At 58.1% G+C, this 19,335-nt stretch overlaps 4 protein-coding genes across 6 annotated transcripts; 2 read left to right on the forward strand and 2 right to left on the reverse strand.

Moving 5' to 3' along the window:
* Nucleotides 1-526: 526 nt before the first annotated feature.
* On the reverse strand, nucleotides 527-5,250 carry TOE1 (target of EGR1, exonuclease). Its single transcript, XM_033068109.1, has 7 exons — nucleotides 5,120-5,250; nucleotides 4,994-5,034; nucleotides 4,785-4,881; nucleotides 4,477-4,635; nucleotides 3,955-4,214; nucleotides 2,471-2,642; nucleotides 527-1,466 (listed from the first exon to the last, which is right to left on the reverse strand). The coding sequence occupies exons 1-7, from the start codon at nucleotides 5,231-5,233 to the stop codon at nucleotides 675-677; spliced, it is 1,635 nt and encodes a 544-aa protein (XP_032924000.1). The 5' UTR covers nucleotides 5,234-5,250; the 3' UTR covers nucleotides 527-674.
* A 580-nt stretch (nucleotides 5,251-5,830) lies between these two features.
* On the forward strand, nucleotides 5,831-10,662 carry MUTYH (mutY DNA glycosylase). 2 transcript variants are annotated; one of them, XM_033067965.1, is made up of 16 exons: nucleotides 5,844-5,935; nucleotides 6,049-6,182; nucleotides 6,301-6,420; nucleotides 6,837-6,876; nucleotides 7,156-7,229; nucleotides 7,351-7,392; nucleotides 7,469-7,540; nucleotides 7,744-7,857; nucleotides 8,122-8,219; nucleotides 8,459-8,603; nucleotides 8,703-8,778; nucleotides 8,852-9,037; nucleotides 9,219-9,364; nucleotides 9,569-9,721; nucleotides 9,853-9,903; nucleotides 10,122-10,662. In XM_033067965.1, exons 5-16 carry the CDS (start codon nucleotides 7,173-7,175, stop codon nucleotides 10,224-10,226), a joined length of 1,245 nt encoding a protein of 414 aa, XP_032923856.1. In that variant the 5' UTR covers nucleotides 5,844-5,935; nucleotides 6,049-6,182; nucleotides 6,301-6,420; nucleotides 6,837-6,876; nucleotides 7,156-7,172; the 3' UTR covers nucleotides 10,227-10,662. The 2 variants fall into 2 exon arrangements, with proteins under 2 accessions (XP_042635517.1, XP_032923856.1); XM_042779583.1 differs by lacking the exon at nucleotides 6,301-6,420 and having other exon boundaries at nucleotides 5,831-6,182.
* A 458-nt stretch (nucleotides 10,663-11,120) lies between these two features.
* Nucleotides 11,121-13,913, reverse strand: HPDL (4-hydroxyphenylpyruvate dioxygenase like). Of its 2 annotated transcripts, none has more exons than XM_033067966.1 (2): nucleotides 13,850-13,913; nucleotides 11,121-12,846 (listed from the first exon to the last, which is right to left on the reverse strand). In XM_033067966.1, the coding sequence occupies exon 2, from the start codon at nucleotides 12,755-12,757 to the stop codon at nucleotides 11,579-11,581; it is 1,179 nt and encodes a 392-aa protein (XP_032923857.1). In that variant the 5' UTR covers nucleotides 12,758-12,846; nucleotides 13,850-13,913; the 3' UTR covers nucleotides 11,121-11,578. The 2 variants fall into 2 exon arrangements, with proteins under 2 accessions (XP_032923857.1, XP_032923858.1); XM_033067967.1 differs by having other exon boundaries at nucleotides 11,121-12,768; nucleotides 13,850-13,887.
* A 1,323-nt stretch (nucleotides 13,914-15,236) lies between these two features.
* Nucleotides 15,237-18,525, forward strand: LOC117000392 (selenoprotein Pb-like). Its single transcript, XM_033067979.2, has 5 exons — nucleotides 15,237-15,273; nucleotides 15,999-16,227; nucleotides 16,403-16,615; nucleotides 16,753-16,888; nucleotides 17,516-18,525. The coding sequence occupies exons 2-5, from the start codon at nucleotides 16,013-16,015 to the stop codon at nucleotides 17,753-17,755; spliced, it is 804 nt and encodes a 267-aa protein (XP_032923870.1). The 5' UTR covers nucleotides 15,237-15,273; nucleotides 15,999-16,012; the 3' UTR covers nucleotides 17,756-18,525.
* The last annotated feature ends 810 nt before the right edge of the window (nucleotides 18,526-19,335 follow it).

Here is a 19,335-nt window from a genome sequence, read left to right on the forward strand (position 1 = left end):
GCCATTAATACCTGGCTTGAGATTGTACTTGCTATTACTCAGTGCTGAGTTATACCTAAGGAAAACTGTCATCCTCAGTAAGTGTTATTTCCCTCCTGCATCTCTCTGATGAGTTCCACTATTAAATCCATGAGATTCTATGTTTTTTCTGCTCTGTTACAGCACTCTGAAGAGTAGGCCATATCTTGTGATCTACCAGATAATGTGGCTTTTGATAGCAGCCTGCAGGGTGCTTGCCATGGTGACTGCTCTGTTCTAGCCCCAAAAAACCTCAGCAGCACAGGAAGCTGTGCAATTTCTCAGGATCACATATCTGGCTTTCAGCCCCACTGGCTCTCCCCTTTGAACAAGTCTGAAGACCTGCTATGGCTTGGTTCTGCATGCAGTTAGCCAGCACTAGAATCAGCTGGGCCATTTAGGAGGAACTTTCTTCCTTCCCTTCTTTCCTGTAGGGGCAAAGGTCTCATCTGTGCATGTTCTAACCCCCTTCAGCCCTCCCAGCATGCCACTAAGGAACACAGGCAACTCCAACTGAGAGCAATTTAATCGGTCAGATGTTAAAACAGAAACAAGAATATGAAACCTGTTCCCTTTCTGGTAAGTTCTTGATGGAAGAAAGAACTCCAAAACTTGGAGGAGGAAAAAAAAGCAGTTTAATGAGGAGTTCTGTAGCTCTATGCACTGTCCCAGGCCAACTTTATCTTCTCACTGTGAGCTTTGGAAGATTTAGAAAACAAGCTCTTCACTATTTGCAATGGTACTGATTTTCCACTGAGGTACAGTTTATTATGGCACTCTGGCAACCAGGGCCCTGCACCAGCGTCTGTGGTTTTCCCTTGCTTGAGCATCCAGACATAAGCTATGATATAGCCAGTCATGAATGCATCAAAGCCAGCTCGATGTGTGCCCCCCTGCGAAGGAGGGCCATGGGTTTCCTTTTTCTTTCCTGCAGCACCTGCTGCTTCAGTCTCAGGAGTGGCTGGGTTACTGGCTGAGCCCAACCCAGCAGCAACCTTTGACTTCTTCACTTGCTCACTGCCAGAGGCATTTCCCTTGGCAGAAGAGCTCTGGGCAGCTGCTCCCTGGTCAGTTCTTTCAGTGCTCCCCAGATTCTCCTCCCAGTGTGTGCTGATGTCTGAGGTGACCTCTGTTTCCATGTCCATGGAGATCGCCTCCAGTGGCCTGCCCTCCCCATTGGGTGCAATCTCTGCCAGCTCTGTAGTAGCTGCAGGCTCATAGCAGCTCTGCTTCCGTGGTGGTCCCTCCTCCCCGTTCTGAGCTTGCTCCATGTCTTCCCCTGAGCTTTCCTGTTGGAATGGTGTTGCAAGCACTTTCATGTTCTTCCGATGCTTCCATTTGTGCTTCCGTTTCTTTCGCTTCTCCCAAAGCTTGTCGTCTTCATCTATTATGAGGTCAATGTTATGAGAGTGTGGACACTTCACCCCTTTTGGACACCAGCCATAGGCCTAAGGAGAGAGACAGAACATGGAGTGAGGTAATTAATCCCTTCCACTGAGGGCTTGTGAGGCTGGAGCAGGAACAGTGTCCAGTTACAGCCCTCCAGCACTGGAAAGGTGCTGACACACTGCACTGCGTGCAGCACACAACATATGAGGAGAGGCCAAGGAATATGGGTTTGTTCTATCTGGAAAAGACACAGCTAGGGGGAGAGAGATCTCTGTTTGGTGTCTGCAGGTACCTACAGCAGAGGTTAGGGATCAAATGGAGCTAAACCCTTGTGAGAGCACAGGGAGAGGGGACCTGGTAACAATCAGGGGAAATTATGACTAGCGCTGTAGGAAAACATCTTTCACATAGCGATCAAGCACTGGAACAGGGACCTGGAATTGTTTTTTAATCTCTGTCCTTACACAATTTCAAAATTTACCAAACAAGGCTCTGAACAACATGAAGGTGGTGGTTGGATGAGAAACTTCCAGAGATTTCCCCAACCTATCTTCTGTGATAGAATGTGCAACATGTGGAAGAGCTCCTTTACTCCATGAAGCACCTAAAGCCAGTTATGACCTGATCAGATGGACTCTTTGCTGCTGTAACTGCACCAGGACAAGCTGTTGTGGATCACCCTGTGCTACAGTGCCAGAAGCTGCAGGTAATATTTTTTTATATCTGATGAAGATAAAGGGAAGGGTAGAGGTGGCACTTGTTTCTTGTAGGACAAGCCAAACTAATGCTGAACTTGAGCCCCCCTCCCAAACCAGTAAGGGATACTGTAACTCATACTAAACACTGTTTAGAGCCATAGACTCTCTGTTGGAATGTTGCTCATGAAGCAACAAGCAGAGCACACTATTGCCCTGTCATGAAGCCACCTGAAGCTTGAAAATGTTCCTTGTACTGTGAAGCAGGTGAGGGGAAGTTACCAGGTGCTTTCCTACAACTTCTGGCTCAGGCTACATGTGTCCCTTTCCATGGAGCCAGGAAGGGAGTGGAGATCTGTGTTACTTACCGAAAATTTCTCACACACAGGCACCTTATTCCCCCCTGCAGCACTGTGGCTTTCTTCTTCCAGAGAGCAGTAGCGGTAGTCAATGTAGCGGGACATATCAGCGGGGTAATTGCAGAACTCCACCGTGAGGTGCTGCCCACTCGAGTCCCTCAGCTTGCAGTTCTCTCGCTTGCTGGAACAAGAGGAGCACACAGTTACTGTGGGATGGGACCAGGGCACGGAGCAAACACTGCTCCCCACCAACTCTCAACTCCATGAGTTTCCTGCTCTTGAGCTCCAGTCCCAGATGCTGGAATGCAATTCAGTCCCAGGAGAGCAGCTTTAGTAAGTAGCTGTTTCCATGATGATTCAAAGGTTGTTTTTTCTTATGCTGACATAGGGGAAGGAAAAGCAGCATCTCTGGTGAAGTTACAGGAGAAGGGGATGAATAGTTTGTTTTTTTAACTATATTTAACTAAGATATGTTTGTCTTCATAATGTTAATGGTCAAGGAAAAGACGCCTCAAAATGAGGTACTGTGCAGACCATCCAGCAGTCACCACCCACACAGGCTGAACCTGGGCAATGCAGGCAAAAAGGTAAGGGTTTTCATTTCATGAAAAAAAATCTGATCTCTGTTTTGTCCCAAATGCTGCTAAAAAGGTCCAAAACCTTTGGAAAGCTCTACCTAATAAAGACGTCTTAAATGTTTTAAGCCAAGTTAACTTAAAAAGTTATTTTTTTATCTTGTCAAAACAAAGCACTCTCATGTTCTGAGAACGGCCATCTTGAATGTTTACAAACCTGTCAAAGTGGTATTTCCTGAGATAAAACAGTCACTACAAATATCATTTCTCCTAAAACCAGAGCATGACTGATTTGAGCTTTATGGAGATCCCAGGGGCTTTGTCACTGCCAGGGGCTTGTTTAGATTGTGTGAGGCCAGCAGAATGTGGGGCCAGACTGCAAAGCACAGACGTGTGTCCTGAACAAGAGAACGAGAGCACAACCCTTGCTTGGAAGGAAGTGACAGGAGTCAGAGTGGCCCACGGGCGTCTCGTGTGCAGGACGTGACAGAGCTGGTCAGCGTCAAGGAGTGCAGGGAGTACCCACCCTTTAACTGCAGTGTCCTTTACAAAACATGATTATAATTAGCAGATCATGCAGAACAGCCCTGGTTTCTTTGCTGTGTGAGTTCCTGCCATGACCCTGACTAGAGCAAGGCAGTGACCCAATCAGATCTCAGATTAGGCCACTCTGGTCAGTTTTCTACTGGCACCAGTTCTGAAGTTCTCTTTCAGCTGCTGCCCACTGAACAGGTAAGGTCTATTAAAAAACAAACCCATTCTAGAAACTAAAAAAAGGACAGGGCAGAGTCACCTGAGAAGCACCTTCAGTCAGTGGGACAGTGAAAAGACACAGCCCCCTTGCCTGGAAAAACAAACACACGCTGATTTCCCTTTGCCTTTCCTCCTGTAAGCTCTGAGTACCAGTGTGCTGCTCACCACTTCTTGTAGGCATACTCCAAGTAGGACGCTACAAAGCGAGTCTCAAATTCTGAGGCATACTTGGTGTCGTATATTCCCGCTGGGAACATCTCGGAGAGGTCGGCGGTGAAGGTGCCGAGGCTCTCCGGGAGGTGAGCGTAGAAACACTGGTACAGGAAGACCAGGTCGATGAGGCCGTTATGGAGAATGAGCGGCTTCTTCGCCCGGATGAGCTCCAGGAAAAGCGTCCGAACGCTCAGGCTCTGGCTCTCATTGCCCTGCAGGAGGGAGGATCAGTGAGCTTGGCAGAGCCCTCACAGCAGGATGCTGCCCACAGCTATGACTTACTGTGAACAGAAAAACAAACGTCTGGAAAAGCAACTGCAACAAGTGGGTTTGAAGCAGCAGGGAGGTGAAAGGGATGCTGCATGCAAGACCCCTGTGTGCACCCACCTTCGTGCAGCAGCAGAGGAAGCCAGCACACTCCCAGAAACCTGGAGCAGAGCAGGTTGAGGTGTCTGAAAGGAAGTGGGTTTGTACCTTGTCGTTGCCCTTGTGGTAAGGGATTCCCTGGGAATACTGCTTGTTGAAGTCGAAGCCGTGCTGCACTAGGAACTGCACTGACTGGGGCTCGACCACATAATCCTCGGTGCAGAGCAGCGTGAGGTTGTAGATCTGGCACAGGTACGTGTTCTCGGACTGCACAAGGAGAGCGTGCAAAGAACCCAGGGACACCGGTCAGAGGGAGCTGCCGGGACAATTCCACAAGGGAATTCCATCTCCCAGCGCATCCCTGTTCCCCCAGACGGACCAAGAGAAAACGGCCGCACCACGGTTCGTGCACGCACCTTCTCCGGGAGCTGCTTGAAACAGGCGACGCCGAGGGACAGGACAGAGCGTGTCCTGGCAGCGCTGCAGACGGCTTTGTACCGCTCCTCGATGCACCTGGCGGCGGGAGAACGAGCCGTGACGGCTCCGGCCTGCCCGTACCCCGCGGAGAGGCACCGTGCAGCCGGTACCGAGAGACGCAACAACCCCCCCCCCACCGGGCACTCACGGGCTCAGCAGCGACTTCCTGGCGCCGAGGCCGCTCAGCTCCTGCGGGGCGACAGACACCGTCAGTGGCCCCTTGGGACAGGCCGCACCCCACGCTGCCGCCGCCGCCGAACCCACCCCGGCTCACCGTGTCCACGGCCACGAAGGTGGCGGAGCGCAGCGCCAGCACCATGGACGGCCACAGCTCCGCCAGGTTGTCGCTCTGCACGTCCACCACCGGCACCCGCGCCGGGCCCGCCATGGCCGCGCCCGCTCGGGGCCTCCGCCGCCGCGCCTGCCCGCCGCCTGCCCGACGCGGGCCCCGCACGCCTTGCCCGCTCCGCACCCAGCGTCGCCCGCCCTCGCGGCCGGCGCGGCTTCTGTCGGCCCCGGTGGGGTTTTTTACCGTTCTGAAAATCCGTTTTCAACCGAAATTTGGATTTCATTCAACAGGCGTTTAGCCAGGCCATCTCCTTTGGGTCCTTCCCGAGCGGCCGCTCGGAACGGCGGGAGAAGGGGCGGGCTCCTTTTGCTCCCGGCTTGCTGATTGGCTCCGGCGCACCGGGAGGCCCCGCCCCCACCCCTGGTTCTGGGGGAATACGGGCTTGAGCCCGCCCCGCGCGCCTCCCTTCGATTGGCTGGCCGGCGGGGCTTCCCGCTCTGATTGGCCCTCGCGCGGGGCTGGGGCGGGAGACGGTTTCCCGGGAAAGCGCGCGCGGCGGCGGGAGCGGCTGCGCCATGAGCCCCGCGCGGGCCCGGGCGGCGGCGGCGGCGGCCGGGGCGCTCCGGCGGAGCGGCGGGAGCGCGGCCCCGCCCCAGGGGCGGAGCAGGAAGCGCGCGTCGCCCCGCGGAGGTGCTCGGTAGCGGGAGGGCTGGGGGAGTGCGGGGTGTTCTCTCCGGGGCACGGACAGCTAGCCCGGGCAGTCTCTGGTGCTTGCTGGATTCTTGGAAAGCTTGGTACTCGGTGTGCATCCAGCCGGCAGCGGCTCGGTCGGGCTCCCGCCTCTGCTGCGGTTGAGCCCCGCAGCCCTTCGCCGTCTCCCGCTGTGCACGGACCTCGCGCCGCTCTCCTGGCAGGGGCCCCGACTGCAGCGCCCGCTCTGCCGCCCGCCCGGCATCTCTTCAGCGACCCGGCTGAGGTCGAGGCCCTGCGCGCGAATCTGCTCGCCTGGTACGACCGATGCAAGCGGGACCTTCCCTGGAGGGCACTGGTAAGGGGAGACATCGGGAAGCGAGGAACTGCTTACCGTGCCCTAAGGGAGCCTGGCTGAAGTGACCATGCTACCGTGCTGTTCTTTCCTATGTCATGCATCCGTACCTGCATGGAAGTGCTCCCTGTCGTGCCTGTTTTGTGGTGGGTGGTCTGGAGCCTGTCCCTAGGTATGAAGAGTAAAAGCAGGGCGTGCTTCTCAAATATAACCTTCAAGAGGAGTACTTAATTCCGGCAAGGTTAGTCTAGCTGTGCTTTAATGCTGTTTTGTTCCTGCCTCTATGATATCCTGTAGCAGAAAGTGCTGCATGGAGAAGGTTTCCCATGTATTTGTTTTAAGCCTGCAGCACGTTTTTTTGGAGCTCCTGCCTGTTTTGTGCTCAGCCTGGGTATGGGACAGTTCTCTGTGTGATTTTGAACCTCATAAGTAGTTCTGCATGTGGGATTTCATCAGCAAGAAGGTCCTTTGGCTGTCAGTTGATTAACCCAAATTCAGAACTTTTGAATGCTTGGGGGAAATATTTTTTTGTTTGTTTCAGATTCCATTGCAGGGTTCAAAACACACCATGGATTGTTTTGTTTTACACACAGGTCCCCTCTAAGGTGGGGTCCTGTGTCACCTTGTTTCTCATGCTTTATCTTCTTCCCCTTCCAGGCAGCGACGGAGCCGGATGCCGACAGACGGGGATATGCAGGTGAGGAGCAGGGACTGGCATCGTGATGTGTGGCTTGGGTGCCATCCTTGGAATAAACTGCCTGAAGTGCAGAGAGCCATTGATTCTCCTTGCAAGGCACCGGGGGGTTGGAGAACCCACCTTGGGCCTGGGGGAGCTCTTGTGGGGAAGGTGAGGGGTGGGAGGGTGTCCCATGAGCTGGAAGCCGTGCAGGATTTGTAGCCACTGCTAATGTGGCCAAAGCATGAGGTGTGGGTGGTGTTGGAGCCTCTGTTCTGAGCCCTGCCCTGCTCCCTGCAGTGTGGGTGTCCGAGATCATGCTCCAGCAGACACAGGTGGCCACGGTGATCGACTACTACAACCGCTGGATGCAGGTGACTGCTGCTTACAGAGTCCTGTGCCCACAGGCTGCCCCTTTTGGAGACCTTTTCCACTGCTTGTGGCAGAGCACAACTCTGCTTGTCCCTGACTTGTTCCCTTCCCTCTGTCCCGCAGAAGTGGCCGACACTGCAGGCTCTGGCACAGGCGTCCCTGGAGGTGAGCATCACTGGGACCGGGTGCTCTCCTGGCCCTGTGGCTCTCTGTTAACACCAGGCTGTGTCTCTTGGAGCAGGAGGTGAATGAGCTGTGGGCTGGGCTTGGCTACTACTCCAGAGGGAAGCGTCTGCAGGAGGCAGCAAGGAAGGTGCTGGAGTGGGGGGAAAGGGACGTTTCTAAACCCCTCTGTGGCTGCTGGGCTGGTGCTGGCTCATTTCTGCCCTGCATTGCTGGGGCTGTGCTGCTGGCACAAGGCTGCAGAGGCCGGAATCCCATCTTCCCCTGGGCAAAATGGGAACCTGCACACACCCACCCCAGCGGCTTCGCTGAGCTCGGCCCGTTCCCTGCCAGGTGGTGTCCGAGCTGGCTGGCCGGATGCCCAGGACAGCTGAGGACCTGCAGAAGCTGCTCCCGGGCGTGGGCCGATACACGGCGGGAGCCATTGCATCCATCTCCTACGGACAGGTGAGAGCTGGTGTCAGTGAACACATCTCCCCCTCTGCTGCCCAGCCCCATTCCTGACAGGGTCCTGCTGCTGGGTCTCACAAGCCAAGGGCTCCTCAGGGTTGTGCTTGGCTCTTCCCCCACACTTTGGGATGCATCATGGCCTTCACCCAGCTTGGCCTGTGGGTTGACCTCGTGTGTGTCCCTCTCCGTCCTGGGAGCATCCCAACTCCCTTCTTTGTTTGGAGCACATCCCAGCATGGTAATCCCAGCTCCTGGTCCCAGGCTACAGGAGTTGTGGATGGGAATGTGATCCGGGTCCTGTGCCGCCTGCGATGCATCGGTGCCGACTCCAGCAGCCCTTCTGTCATTGACCGGCTCTGGTAAGGGGAGCGCTCTGTCTCTTCTCTGTGCTGGTCATGCCTGAAGGCAGGATCGCTCAGGAGCCTTGGGGAGGGAGGCAGTGTGGAGAATGGGAACTATTGGGAAGCTGGTGCTGCTGGGAGTAGTGAAAGGAGCTGAGTTGCCTGTGCCTACCTGGGAGCTTCCCCCCAACAGGCAAGAGGCAGGCCAAGGGTGCTCTCCCCAGAGATCCCTGTGCCTCCTACTGCCATTTCTCCAGGGACATGGCCAATGTCCTGGTGGACAGGAGTCGCCCAGGGGATTTTAACCAAGCCTTGATGGAGCTGGGGGCAACTGTGTGTGTGCCCAAAGCCCCCCTGTGCGGGCAGTGCCCGGTGAAGCAGCATTGCCAAGCGTGGCGCAGAGTAAGTGTGGCCCCAGACCATGGCCCTGAGGGTTTGCCATGCCTGGGGACAAGGTGGGCTGGTGGATGAGCCTGTCCTCACTTCTGCCCCCTCCTGCAGGTGGAGAAGGAGCTGACCTTTGCCTCTCAGAAGCTGTTTGGAAAACCTCCCCCAGTGCCTGATGTTGAGGACTGCGGTAAGCGTGTGGGAGATCCCTGTTGTAGCTCCCGGTCTGAGCCCTGCAGCAACTGTTACATTGGTGTTTGCAGGTGTTGGGGACTGCCCCCTGTGCCCCCCAGCCACGGAGCCATGGGACAGCAGCCTGGGGGTGACCAACTTTCCCCGGAAAGCAGCGAAGAAGCCGCCGCGGGCTATGCGAACGGCCACGTGTGTGCTGGAGCGGAGGGGCTGCCACGGGGCCCCAGAATACCTCATTGTGCAGAGACCCAGCTCGGGTAATGGGGCTGGGAAGGAGGGGGATGAAGGCACCACACACCCCCTTCCTGTGCATGAGGGATAGAGGGAGAGGCACTGGTATCTGGGGTGGGGAAAGGAGCCCTTTGAGGCTGTGATGAGGCTCAGTGTCCCTGGATGTGTCCCTTGCGGTCTCACATTTCTGTCATGCCTCCTTCCCAGGTCTCCTGGCTGGACTCTGGGAGTTCCCAAGTGTTCCACTGGCTCAAGATCTGAAGGAGGAGAAGGAGAGGCAGGAGTTGGCTGATCACCTCCAGGCCTGGATGGAGCAGCCTGTGGCAGCAAAAGGCCTGCAGTTTATTGGAGAGGTAAGCCTGGAGCTGGAGAGATGCAGCGTGAGTCCCTTGCGCTCAGCCATGGGGATGCAGCACACAGGAAAAGGGTCTCCCTTTCCCACTGTCACCCCTCCCAAGCTCTGCCCCACTCCTCAGGGCCCTGGCAGGTTCAGTGCACTTTGCATCCCCCATTTCCTGCCAGCTGCCTGTCTCACGTGTCGTTCCATCCCCTCACAGGTTATCCACATCTTCTCCCACATCCACCAGACGTATGTGGTCTACTCCCTGCACCTAGATGGGGATGTGACCCTGGACCCTGCCTTGTCCCCATCCCGCTGGGTGACAGAGGAGGAGTTCCACGCCTCGGCCGTGTCCACAGCCATGAAGAAGGTATGGGGGGCACTTGGCCCTTCCCTCAGTTATCTTGGGAAAACCCCTGGCATCCCCTCAACTTATCTGGGCTGTCCCAGCTCCAGGACCCAGCTGCTGTTCAGCTCTGGGCTCTCTTGTTCTTCCTTCAGGTGCTGAAAGCTCACGAGAAGCAGCGCAGGAAGGAGAGCAGCCCTGTCAAGGTGAGCAGTGCTCCAGGGTGCCTGGGGCCCCAGTGCTGTGGGACAGCCTCTGGTGTGCTGTGCTGAAGCCCCTCTGGGGTTTGGGATCAGGTCAAGGAGCATCCCCAGCCTGTAGCAGGGGAACTGGCACTGCCCCTGGGTGTCCCTAGTACCCAGGGATGATCCCTGGACACCATGGGGGCCCGTGGGGTGTGGCTGAGCCCTGCTGTCTCCTGCAGGGCTCCAAGCGGAAGCGGGGGACGAAGGCACAAGGAGCAGGCAGCGCCTGCTCTGGGAAGCAGCTCTCCCTCCGTGCCTTCCTCCAGGCACCAACTGCCCCCTGAGGGCACCGACCTTCCTCATGTGAGACACCAGAGCCCCTGGCTGGGGTGAGTCCTGCCTGGGGCATGGCAGGTGTCCCTGTGCTGTAGCAGGGACACAGCACTATAATGGTCTCCCACTCTTCCCCTGCCTCCCCTGTGGGCTTTGTGCCTGGATGTGGTCACTGGTCCTGGATTAATCCTAGAGCCAGACTTGCCCTCCCTCCTTGGCTGGAGCCCTCCTGGGGCTGTTTGGCCCTGTACTGGCACCACTTTGGCACTGTGGACTCAGGCCAGCAGGGTTTTCTGTCTAGCAGTGGGAAGGCTGTGGCCACGTTGTTCCCACAGCCCTGTCCCCTGCCTGCATCTCATCCACCAGCCAGTGACTGGGGATGCTACTGTGCTTTCCCTTGTTTTTACTGGACCTGAAAATAAATCTCAAGTGTGTGGGTTTTTTTAAGTGACTGTCTCTTGCAGTGTGCTAAGCTGGGGGTGTTGAGCACCCTGTGATGGAGATGAAGATAGCCAACAGGATTCTTAGATCTGAGCTAGGGAGAGCAGGATTTCTTCATTAATGCACCCAAGACCCCCTTGACTAAGCATTAACTGCTGTGACCCCAAATAGGCACCCAGAGCACTCTTGCAAGGACAGACAACAGCCCCCAGGGTTTTTTGTAGGGTTTCATCCTTCTTTTATGTCTTTTCTTTTGGGCTGCTCAGCACTGTTCATGCTGACTGTGGTGCACCATTGCAAAGGTACAAGCCTGGGGGCTGGCAGGGACAGGGAGTGGTGAGGTGCAAGTGGTAATGGTCTCAATTTTAGGGATACACACACTTTGAGTGATGGAAATGGCCATTTCATCCTCACTTGGCACTCAGCACATCTTAAATAGGAGGATTAAAAACCAAAAGCAGCACTTGTAAGTGAATTCTTTAATTGAGAGGAGCAAGAGGCCAACACTCGCCCCCCTGGTCATGCTCTGGGTGGTAACTGCCAGAAAGCAGCTCCAGATTATCCACTCCCCTCGGGCAGCCCCTCGTCTCTCTACATCTGGGGCTGTTTCTGTGCCAGCGCACTCTTGGCCATGCCCCAGGCTCAAGTCTCAATAAATTAAGATGAAACTAAGGCAGAAAGTTCTTCTCATGTGGTTGGTAAATCACTGGGAACCCAGAGCAGGGGAGAAGTCCCACCCATCCTGGGGCATGCTCAGACCCCTGCATCCTGCTCCCACGCTGAGTTGACTCTGGATTGATCTGGAGCCATCCCTTGGTCCCTGCCCACCTGGGCCATGCCAGGGATGGGATCTCTATGGTCCGTGCTCCAGGGCTGGACTGGAGAAGATGGGGAGCTGAGGGAGGAGGACTGCAGTCTTGCACTACTGCTGCTGGTCCATGTAGACCTGCACAGCTTTCCACAGTGCCCGGATATTGCCTTCCCCAAAGCCCGGCGCTCCCCGACGGTCAATGAGCTCCAGGAAGAAGGTCTCCTCAGAGAAGAGGGGATGGGTGAAGATCTGCATCAAATATTCCTGAGAAGGGCTCTCTGTGGCATCAGTGCCTGGCTGCCCCTTGTCCCCAGGCACTGTGGTGTCCAGGAGGATGCCAAGCTCCGCTAGCATGTGGGGGTCCTGCCCAGCTCCTTGGATCTCCTCTGCTTTGCCCCCCTGGCTGTAATACGTGGTGGGGGGCGTGAAGAACCGTGCTCCCTGCTGCTGCAGAGCCCTGGTCGTGCTGACGATGTCAGTGGTGCAGAGGCCGACGTGCTGGATCCCAGCCCCACCGTGCTGCTCCAGGAACGTGTCAACCTGATTGGTGCCGTTCTGGGAGAGGGACTCGGCAAAGACCAGCTTGCAGCCGTGTGCTGGGGTGCCCTGGGCACCCTGCAGTGCGAGGAGCAGCATGCCCACCCCCTGCCCCCCCAGCACATACCCCTCAGCCGGCCTCTCCTGGGGATTCAGCAGGAAGCGGTGGAAGCCGAAGCAGCGCTGGTACCAGTCCAGAGCTGCCCGGGCCCCGCCCCGGCGGCAGACATAGGTGATGTGGTCAAAGTGAGTGATCTTGATCCCATCCCCTGTGGCTGAGGGGGCTCCTTGGATGGGCTGGAAGCCAGGCAGGAAGGGTCCCTGGTAACAGGATCGGTCCAAAAGGGTGTGGCTGATGTTGCCCACGACAGAGCTCACCACCCCGTAGGTGACAGAACCACCGTCATCGCTCAGCTCAGTCGGGGGCACCAGCAAGGAGCATCCCCGGCTCTGCAGCCGCTTGCAGAGCCCCGGCACATCATCCACCTCGAAGCAGACATTGGAGGCTGTGCCCAAGGTGGGCTGGGGATCTACGTCGTAGAGGAAGTCACGGGATGAGGTGCTGGCAGGTGCCAGGCGCTCGTTGACCAGGAAGATGGCAGATTCCCGTCGCAAGGCCAGCTGCCGGACACGCGGCGTCTCCCGCACGGCCACTGGCTGGAAGCGAAAGGTGTTGGCCAGGTGCTGGGCCCAGCCCTGCCTGTAGGGCAGGTGGAGGGAGATGAAGCAGGGGCGGCTCAGCGAGGCTGCCATGGCTGGGCAGGCTGCAGGGAGGATGCAGGGGATCAGGGGGGCTGCTGGCCCTGGGGAAAAGTCATTCCCCCACCTTGCACAGAACCCACCTGTGTTTGCAAGAACAGATGCAAAAGTGTGTAAACTTGCACCTTTTAAATGTGTGTATTTTAAATAAGCGGGTCTCAGGAGCCAGTTTGCACTGTGAAAGGGCACCCTTCAGGACCAGCTACAACCCAAGGATGCTGAGCCTTCCTGCCAGCTCTCCACTTGCTGCCCTCCTCCATGCTTGAGGTCCCAGACCAGGAAAGCCCTGAGCCCTGGATGCAGCCCTGTGGGTCCCCTCTGCAGCCAAAGTGTCCTTTGGGAGTGCTGCAGGGAGGTCAGCAGGAATCCCAGTGGAGGACGTGTGCTGCACGTGTAAGCAAGATTATGGGGACAAGGGTTGTGGTGGGAATGTCCTGTACCAGGAACATGGAGGTTGGACTGATAAACATGGAGCAACACACTGGTTACAGCTAAAAGGCTCCTGTGCTGCCCCAGTGCCTGTCAGGTGTGTCCCACGAATGGAGGGGAGCAGTGGGGTCACGACAAGCTGATGTGCCCTTCCCCTCCCCAACAAGGACAGCGTGGAGTCACCATGCTCTCTGCAACAGTCTGGGAACAATGACCTTGCCCTAGGGGCACAGAGGAGAGTCACTTCGGAAAAGGACCTCCTTTCCCCACTCATCCAAGTATCTGTGATGCTCAAGAGGGAAAAAAGACCTGCCCAAAACCCCAATCGGCATCACCTCTCCAGAGCACCCACTGAGGCTTCCTGACCCCCTGGCCAGACCCCACAGGGGTGCAGTGGGCTGGGGGCCACACACGCTGAAAAATTCCCTCTCACCCGCCCGCTGGAAGGGGCTGTGTGCACCGAGCTCTCCCGGCTCCTTCCCTCCAGCCCAGGGCGGACGGACCGCGTGGAGCCCCGCTGAGCACATGGGCAGGGGCCGGCGCTCCGTCCGCCCGGCCCCGCTGCCCGCTGCGCTCCGCGGCACCGGCACGGTCCCCGCTCCGCTCCCACTCCCCGCGCCCGCCCCGCCACCCCCGTGCCCGCGGGGCCCCGCTCACCGGGGTCAAGGCTGCGGGCGAAGGGGACGCCGGGCAGGGCCGGCTCGGGGGCGGTTCAGTTCGCTCCTCCCCGGCATGCACCAGGCAGGCGGGCCGGGCACGGCGCCGGCCCTGCCCGGGCGCTGCGGGAGCTCCCGGCGGGGGTCGGGCGGGGACGGGGCCGGCGCACGGAGAACGTGCTGTTCCCAGCCCCTGCCGCAGTTGGTACTGCGCCCGGCCCTCGGGCTGCGTTTGCGGAACGAAAAGCTGCCCAGGCTGAAAACCGCAGGCACCGCGGCTCGGCGTGAGCCAAGGGAAGAGCCTGCCGGTGGCTGGGGCTCCTTGGGACGCAGCTCGGGTCTGTGCAGGGTCATTCCCTGCCAGCCCGAGTCTCAGGACATGGCCTGGGGAAATGTGTTCCTGTTCAGTGCTGCGCACTTCACGGTGTCCGGGGTACCCGGTGTGGGGGTGACAGCTCTGCGGAAAGTCTCGTGTCAGTCCTGAGCGACTGCTCACCAATCCAACCCACGGCCCCGCATCCTTGCAGAAACCTCTGGGCCCCTCCAGCCCCTCAGCAGCGATCCCCTCTCCCCCTGCTGTTTTCAGACGAATCCACCCTCTATGTGTGTCTGGGATCATGTTCTGCCCCCGCTGTGACTGGCGCTGCCCTTCCCTGCCTTATCATGTTTTTGTACTGATCCCAGGTACAATAAACTGCTCAAATATTTGCAGAGATGTCCTTGTGCTGCCAGAGTGGTGAGCTCCTCTTGTTTGGTTGGGGGGTGAAATCCAGTGTCGCTGTGATTTCCCAAGGAAACACTGACACCACCACAGCCCCACCAATGTGGGGCCGGACAGGAGGCATGGAACTGGACACTGGGCACCTCGGAACAGCCCGGCTTTTGGGGTGACACCCCACAGGGCAGGGAGCTCCAGCACCCCGATGTGTCAGGGAGGCACCATCTTTTTGGCTGCAGGGTAGCAGAGACTGCACTGATGGCTCCTGCGGAACCTTGTGCAGGGATGGCGCTGTTCGAGGTCACCCCACAGTCCAGCAACCCTTTGGTGTAAGCAGAGTCCTTGGCAACGCCCGCTGCCCTCCTGTGCCGGGGAGTTTTGGAGCGGCTGTGTCCCGTCTCTTCCCTGCAGCACCGCCTGTCACCCTCCGGCGTCAGCCCGGCACCAGGCACCGCTTTGCTCCAGCACGGCTTGGGCTGGGCTGTGGCAGCAGCACCCCGAGGCCACATGGCACCGACGGGGACAGTGCCTGCCTTGTCGCTGTCCCCCCGAGGCAGGCGGTGGTGGCCGGGGCGCAGTCTCCGCTCCATCCAGGCTCTTCTCCTCCCTCCTGGGCGGGGAGAGTGGACAGGACATAAAAGGGGGACCAGGGCCAGCTGGAAGTTGCTGAAAGCTGCTCTGGCCGGGAGCGAGGACGGCAGCGAGAAGTGCGGTATCGAGGGCTCGTTCTCGCGGAGAGAGGGCTGGGGAGGGGGGCACATCCACCCTGACCAGATCCTGCATCTTCCTGCTCCCTCCCCAGATCACCCCCCTTAGACCCGTATCCTCCCCCTTGCCCGTTAAGTGTGCTGGATATTAGAGGGATGGGGAATATCCTGGGATGGGCAGGATTAGGGGGCTGTTGGAGGACAGGGGTTCAGTCAGATGTCAGGACTCAAGGACTTTAAAGGTTCTGTGTACCCCCAAAGCACTTCGTGGGGCATGAAGGACTCTCAAGGTGACCTGAAGGTGAAACCATCTTTGTCCCAGTGACTGCTCGCTGCCGGCTGAGATGATGAGGGCTGTGTCCCCGCTCCCTTCTGGGGCAAAGACAGACCTCTCTGGAGCTGGGTTTGTTTTGTGGGTTCAGAGAGGTGGAGAAGGCCCATGGGAGGAGGAGCACCTTCATCTCTTGAGATGTGGGGTGGGTGTTCACTGCCAGGGGAATACAGGATGCTGTGGCACTGGGTGCCCACAAAAGACAGTAGCAAGGAACCCAATTCCCCACTTCATCCCCCCTTTCCTGCTCCCTGGGGTGGGGGTCCTGGCTCCCAGTGCTAGGATCAGGCCAACACTGCCCACAGTCCTGGTCTGCCCTGGAGCAGGGTGCAGGGCGGTATTTGGGGTTGCAGTGGATCTGGGAGGAGAGTAACACCCCGTGTGTCCCTGCCAGGGCTGGGGTCCAGGATGGGGCTGCTGGCGCTGGCCCTGGCCACCTGGCTGGGGCTGGGGCTGGGGCTGGCCTCGGCCTCCGAGGAGGCGGCCAACAGCAGCCGGATCTGCCAGGAGGCACCGGCATGGACCATCAATGGCTCGAGCCCCATGGAGGGGGCGGCAGGGCAGGTGACGGTGGTGGCCCTGCTGAAGGCCAGCTGACAGTTCTGCCTGAGGCAGGCCCACAGGTGAGCCCCGCTCCCCCTCCCCAGGACAATCCCCGCCACCTCGGGGCCGTACGGCAGTCCCTGCCCCGGCCCCGGCAGCCCCGGCAGCCCCGGCAGCCCCGGCCGCCCCGGCAGCCCCGGCAGCCCCGGCAGCCCCGGCAGCCCCGGCAGCCGCTCCCAGCGCCTCCTTCCGCAGCCTCGGGGGCCTGCGGGAGCGGCTGGCCCGGCAGGGCACGGCCCATGTCCGCTACATGATCGTCAACGAGAAGGCGCCGCTGTCCCGGGCCATGCTGCCCGAGCTGCAGCGCCATGCCCCGCCCGGCGTGCCCGTCTTCCAGCCCGAGCAGGAGGACCCTGACGTCTGGCAGGTCCTGGGGGGTGACAAGGACGACTTCCTTGTTTATGACCGGTGAGTGACCCCCGACTCGCCTCAGGCTTTTCCGGGCGTTACAGAGTGTTTGTTGGTCTTCCAAAATCTCCCCTCGTGGCTGGGCTAGGGGGATTCCAAAGCCGCGTCTTGAGCCAGGCCATGACTTCTCCCCTCAGGTGTGGCCGCCTGGCTTTCCACATCCAGTTGCCCTTCAGCTTCCTCCATTTCCCCTATGTGGAGTCAGCCATCCGCTACAGCCACATGAAGGACTTCTGTGGCAACTGCTCCTTCTACCCCAACACTACCCACGAGGTAAGAGCTGGAGTGCTTGCTGAAGCCGATTCTGTCCTTCGACACTGCACATCAGCAGAAACAATCTTATGTCTTGTGCTGGGGATGGACTCTAGATTGGCAGCTGCCCTCAGATGTGTTTGAGAGGGAAGGTGATGAAAGGTCTGGAATAAGGGCACTTAAATAGGTCAGAGCTTTCCGGTTGAAAAGGAATTGACTAAAGGGGTCATATCCCATGTCTGGGAATGCTAACTAGAACTGTTCCAATATAAGAAAGGGCAGGCAGTGGATGCAGAGGTGGCAAGCTCAGAGTGAAGAAAAGGGTGTAGCTCTGAGCTTTGCAGGCAATTAGTCACTTCCCAGAAGGAAAATACATCCAGAAATACTAAATGTGAATTCTTATTTCTGGACCACAGACAGCTTGAGCCAAGGGACGCAAGTGTAGAGGCTTGTGCCCTGTGTGCTCCAGCCTCTCCTGTCCTCCCTGTGCCCTGGGTCAGGGCTGGAGAGCATTTGCTCTGACCCACAGTTTTCTGTATGGTGAATGCTGGTGTGCCTTCTTCCCAGTTTGCAGCTGTACTCCCAGGCTTTCTGCAGGGCTCTGTGGGCATTTGTATACCACACCAGCCCTTGTGTTACTTTCCTCAGGCTAACAGTACCATGGAGGACCCTGCAACCCCAAGCTCACTTCCTGAACACGAGGGGACGGAATCAGAGACCCCCATCCACCAGCACAAGCCCCTCCATCCTCACCACCATCACGAGGTCAGCAGCGAGAGAGACACAAACCCAAGTGAGGACCACAAAACCCATGCTCACCACCACCATGGAGACCATGGCCAGCTCCATCACAAGGGGAAGAAGCAGAAGGAGGGGGATGAGCATTAAACCAGGCTGGGCAGGCTTGCAGAACCCAGTAGTGTGCAGACGACCCCAACTCACTTCACAGAAGCATGGAAGGACTTGCTTTGGGCTGCTGGTCACCAGCAGTGCTGGTTTAACAACTCCCTCCAGCATACCCCATGCGGGTTACCCCCCTACGCTGTTATAGGGATGGAAATTCCCCTTGGACCCTGCTCAGTGCTGCATTTTCAGCCCCAGGGCTCAGTTCTGAGCCTTCATCTGCCACTGCCTGCCTTTCTGTGCTCAATGAAGCCTGCTGTGCAAACCGGGAGGTCCCTGGTCACTGCTGGCTGACACTGCACAGAGCAGCAGGGCAGGGGTGGAGGGGCCAGAGCTGGGGTGGGAGCAGCACTGCTGGCATCCTCTGCCGCTCAGACACTCCTGAGTGTGTTGGAATCCCTGGGTTTCCTGGCCAGGGAGCGAGGGGGAGGGACAGCGTGTGCCCCACAGGACATGGTCCCAGGGGACTGAGGGCACAAAGAGTGGTGGGGTGTCACAGCTCCCCATGGTCCAGACCCTGTACCCCCAGAGCCGTCACATCCTGGGCACCCCGCAGACCGTGCACACGGGTATGTGCAGTGGTGATGGGTGGCCACAAGATGGTGGCCTTGTCACCTCTTGGAGACCCACGGGCTGTATCCATTGGGCACAGCCCGAGGAGGACAGGGCGAGGATCCTGAGGTCTTTCCTGAGGGTAAGCGAGGTGGGAGGGCTGCATGGATATCTGGAGTACGAATAAAACCTCTGTGAAGTGACCACTGCTCAGTCTGGCCTCTGGTGGGCCCGGGGATGGGGTCTTGCTCAGCGCTGGTCTGTGCTCTGGGCACAGGGAGAGACACAGGGCTGGATGTAGACCCCATGATGCCGCAGCTGGGGATGATTTACATCCCCTGAGCAGGAGCGGCAAGTAAAGGGATTGAAGACTGAAGAGAAGACTTCTTCAAGAGAAGACTCCGTCTCTTCCTGTCTTCTGGCTACCTCCCAGATGGGAGCCCAGAACATTAACACTGCACTGCTTGGAGGATGTTTGACTCAGCATGTCCCTATCTGGCTTACAGGTGTGATATTGGGGTGCCTGCCCCAAGCTGCTGCTGGTTCCCACATGCAGTCCAAAGTCACTGTGGGCATCTTGTCCCCAGCACCCAGACCAGTTCCCATTGCAGGCACATCATGGGGCTCCCCAGCCCTCAGGCAGGTGGGTGCCATGCCCCCAGCAGCCAGTCACCCCTGCCTGCAGCTTGGGGTGCCCCAGGCCGATCTCTGCCCTTTACTCCAGCTCCATCCATCATCCCACACAGCCCTACTCAACGCCTCTCCAGGCCCCGCAGCCTGAGTGGGGAGCAAAGAGATGTTTTTCTGCTCAGTGTTTTCATGGTGCTGTGTCCTGGTCCTGTATCTTGTCTCTGCTGGAGAATGCTCTGCACAGTGATGGGGACAAGAACCAGTGTGAAAAGGAGCTCACAGGGATGAGACCAATGGGATCAGATGTGTCTTTCTCACCAGCCAGGCTCTCCCATGGGCTGGTGGCTGAGACCCTGCTCCCCCTCCTCCATCTCTCCTCCCCC

Source organism: Catharus ustulatus, chromosome 9 (genome assembly GCF_009819885.2).
Source record: "Catharus ustulatus isolate bCatUst1 chromosome 9, bCatUst1.pri.v2, whole genome shotgun sequence".
NCBI classification, from domain to species: Eukaryota; Metazoa; Chordata; class Aves; order Passeriformes; family Turdidae; genus Catharus; species Catharus ustulatus.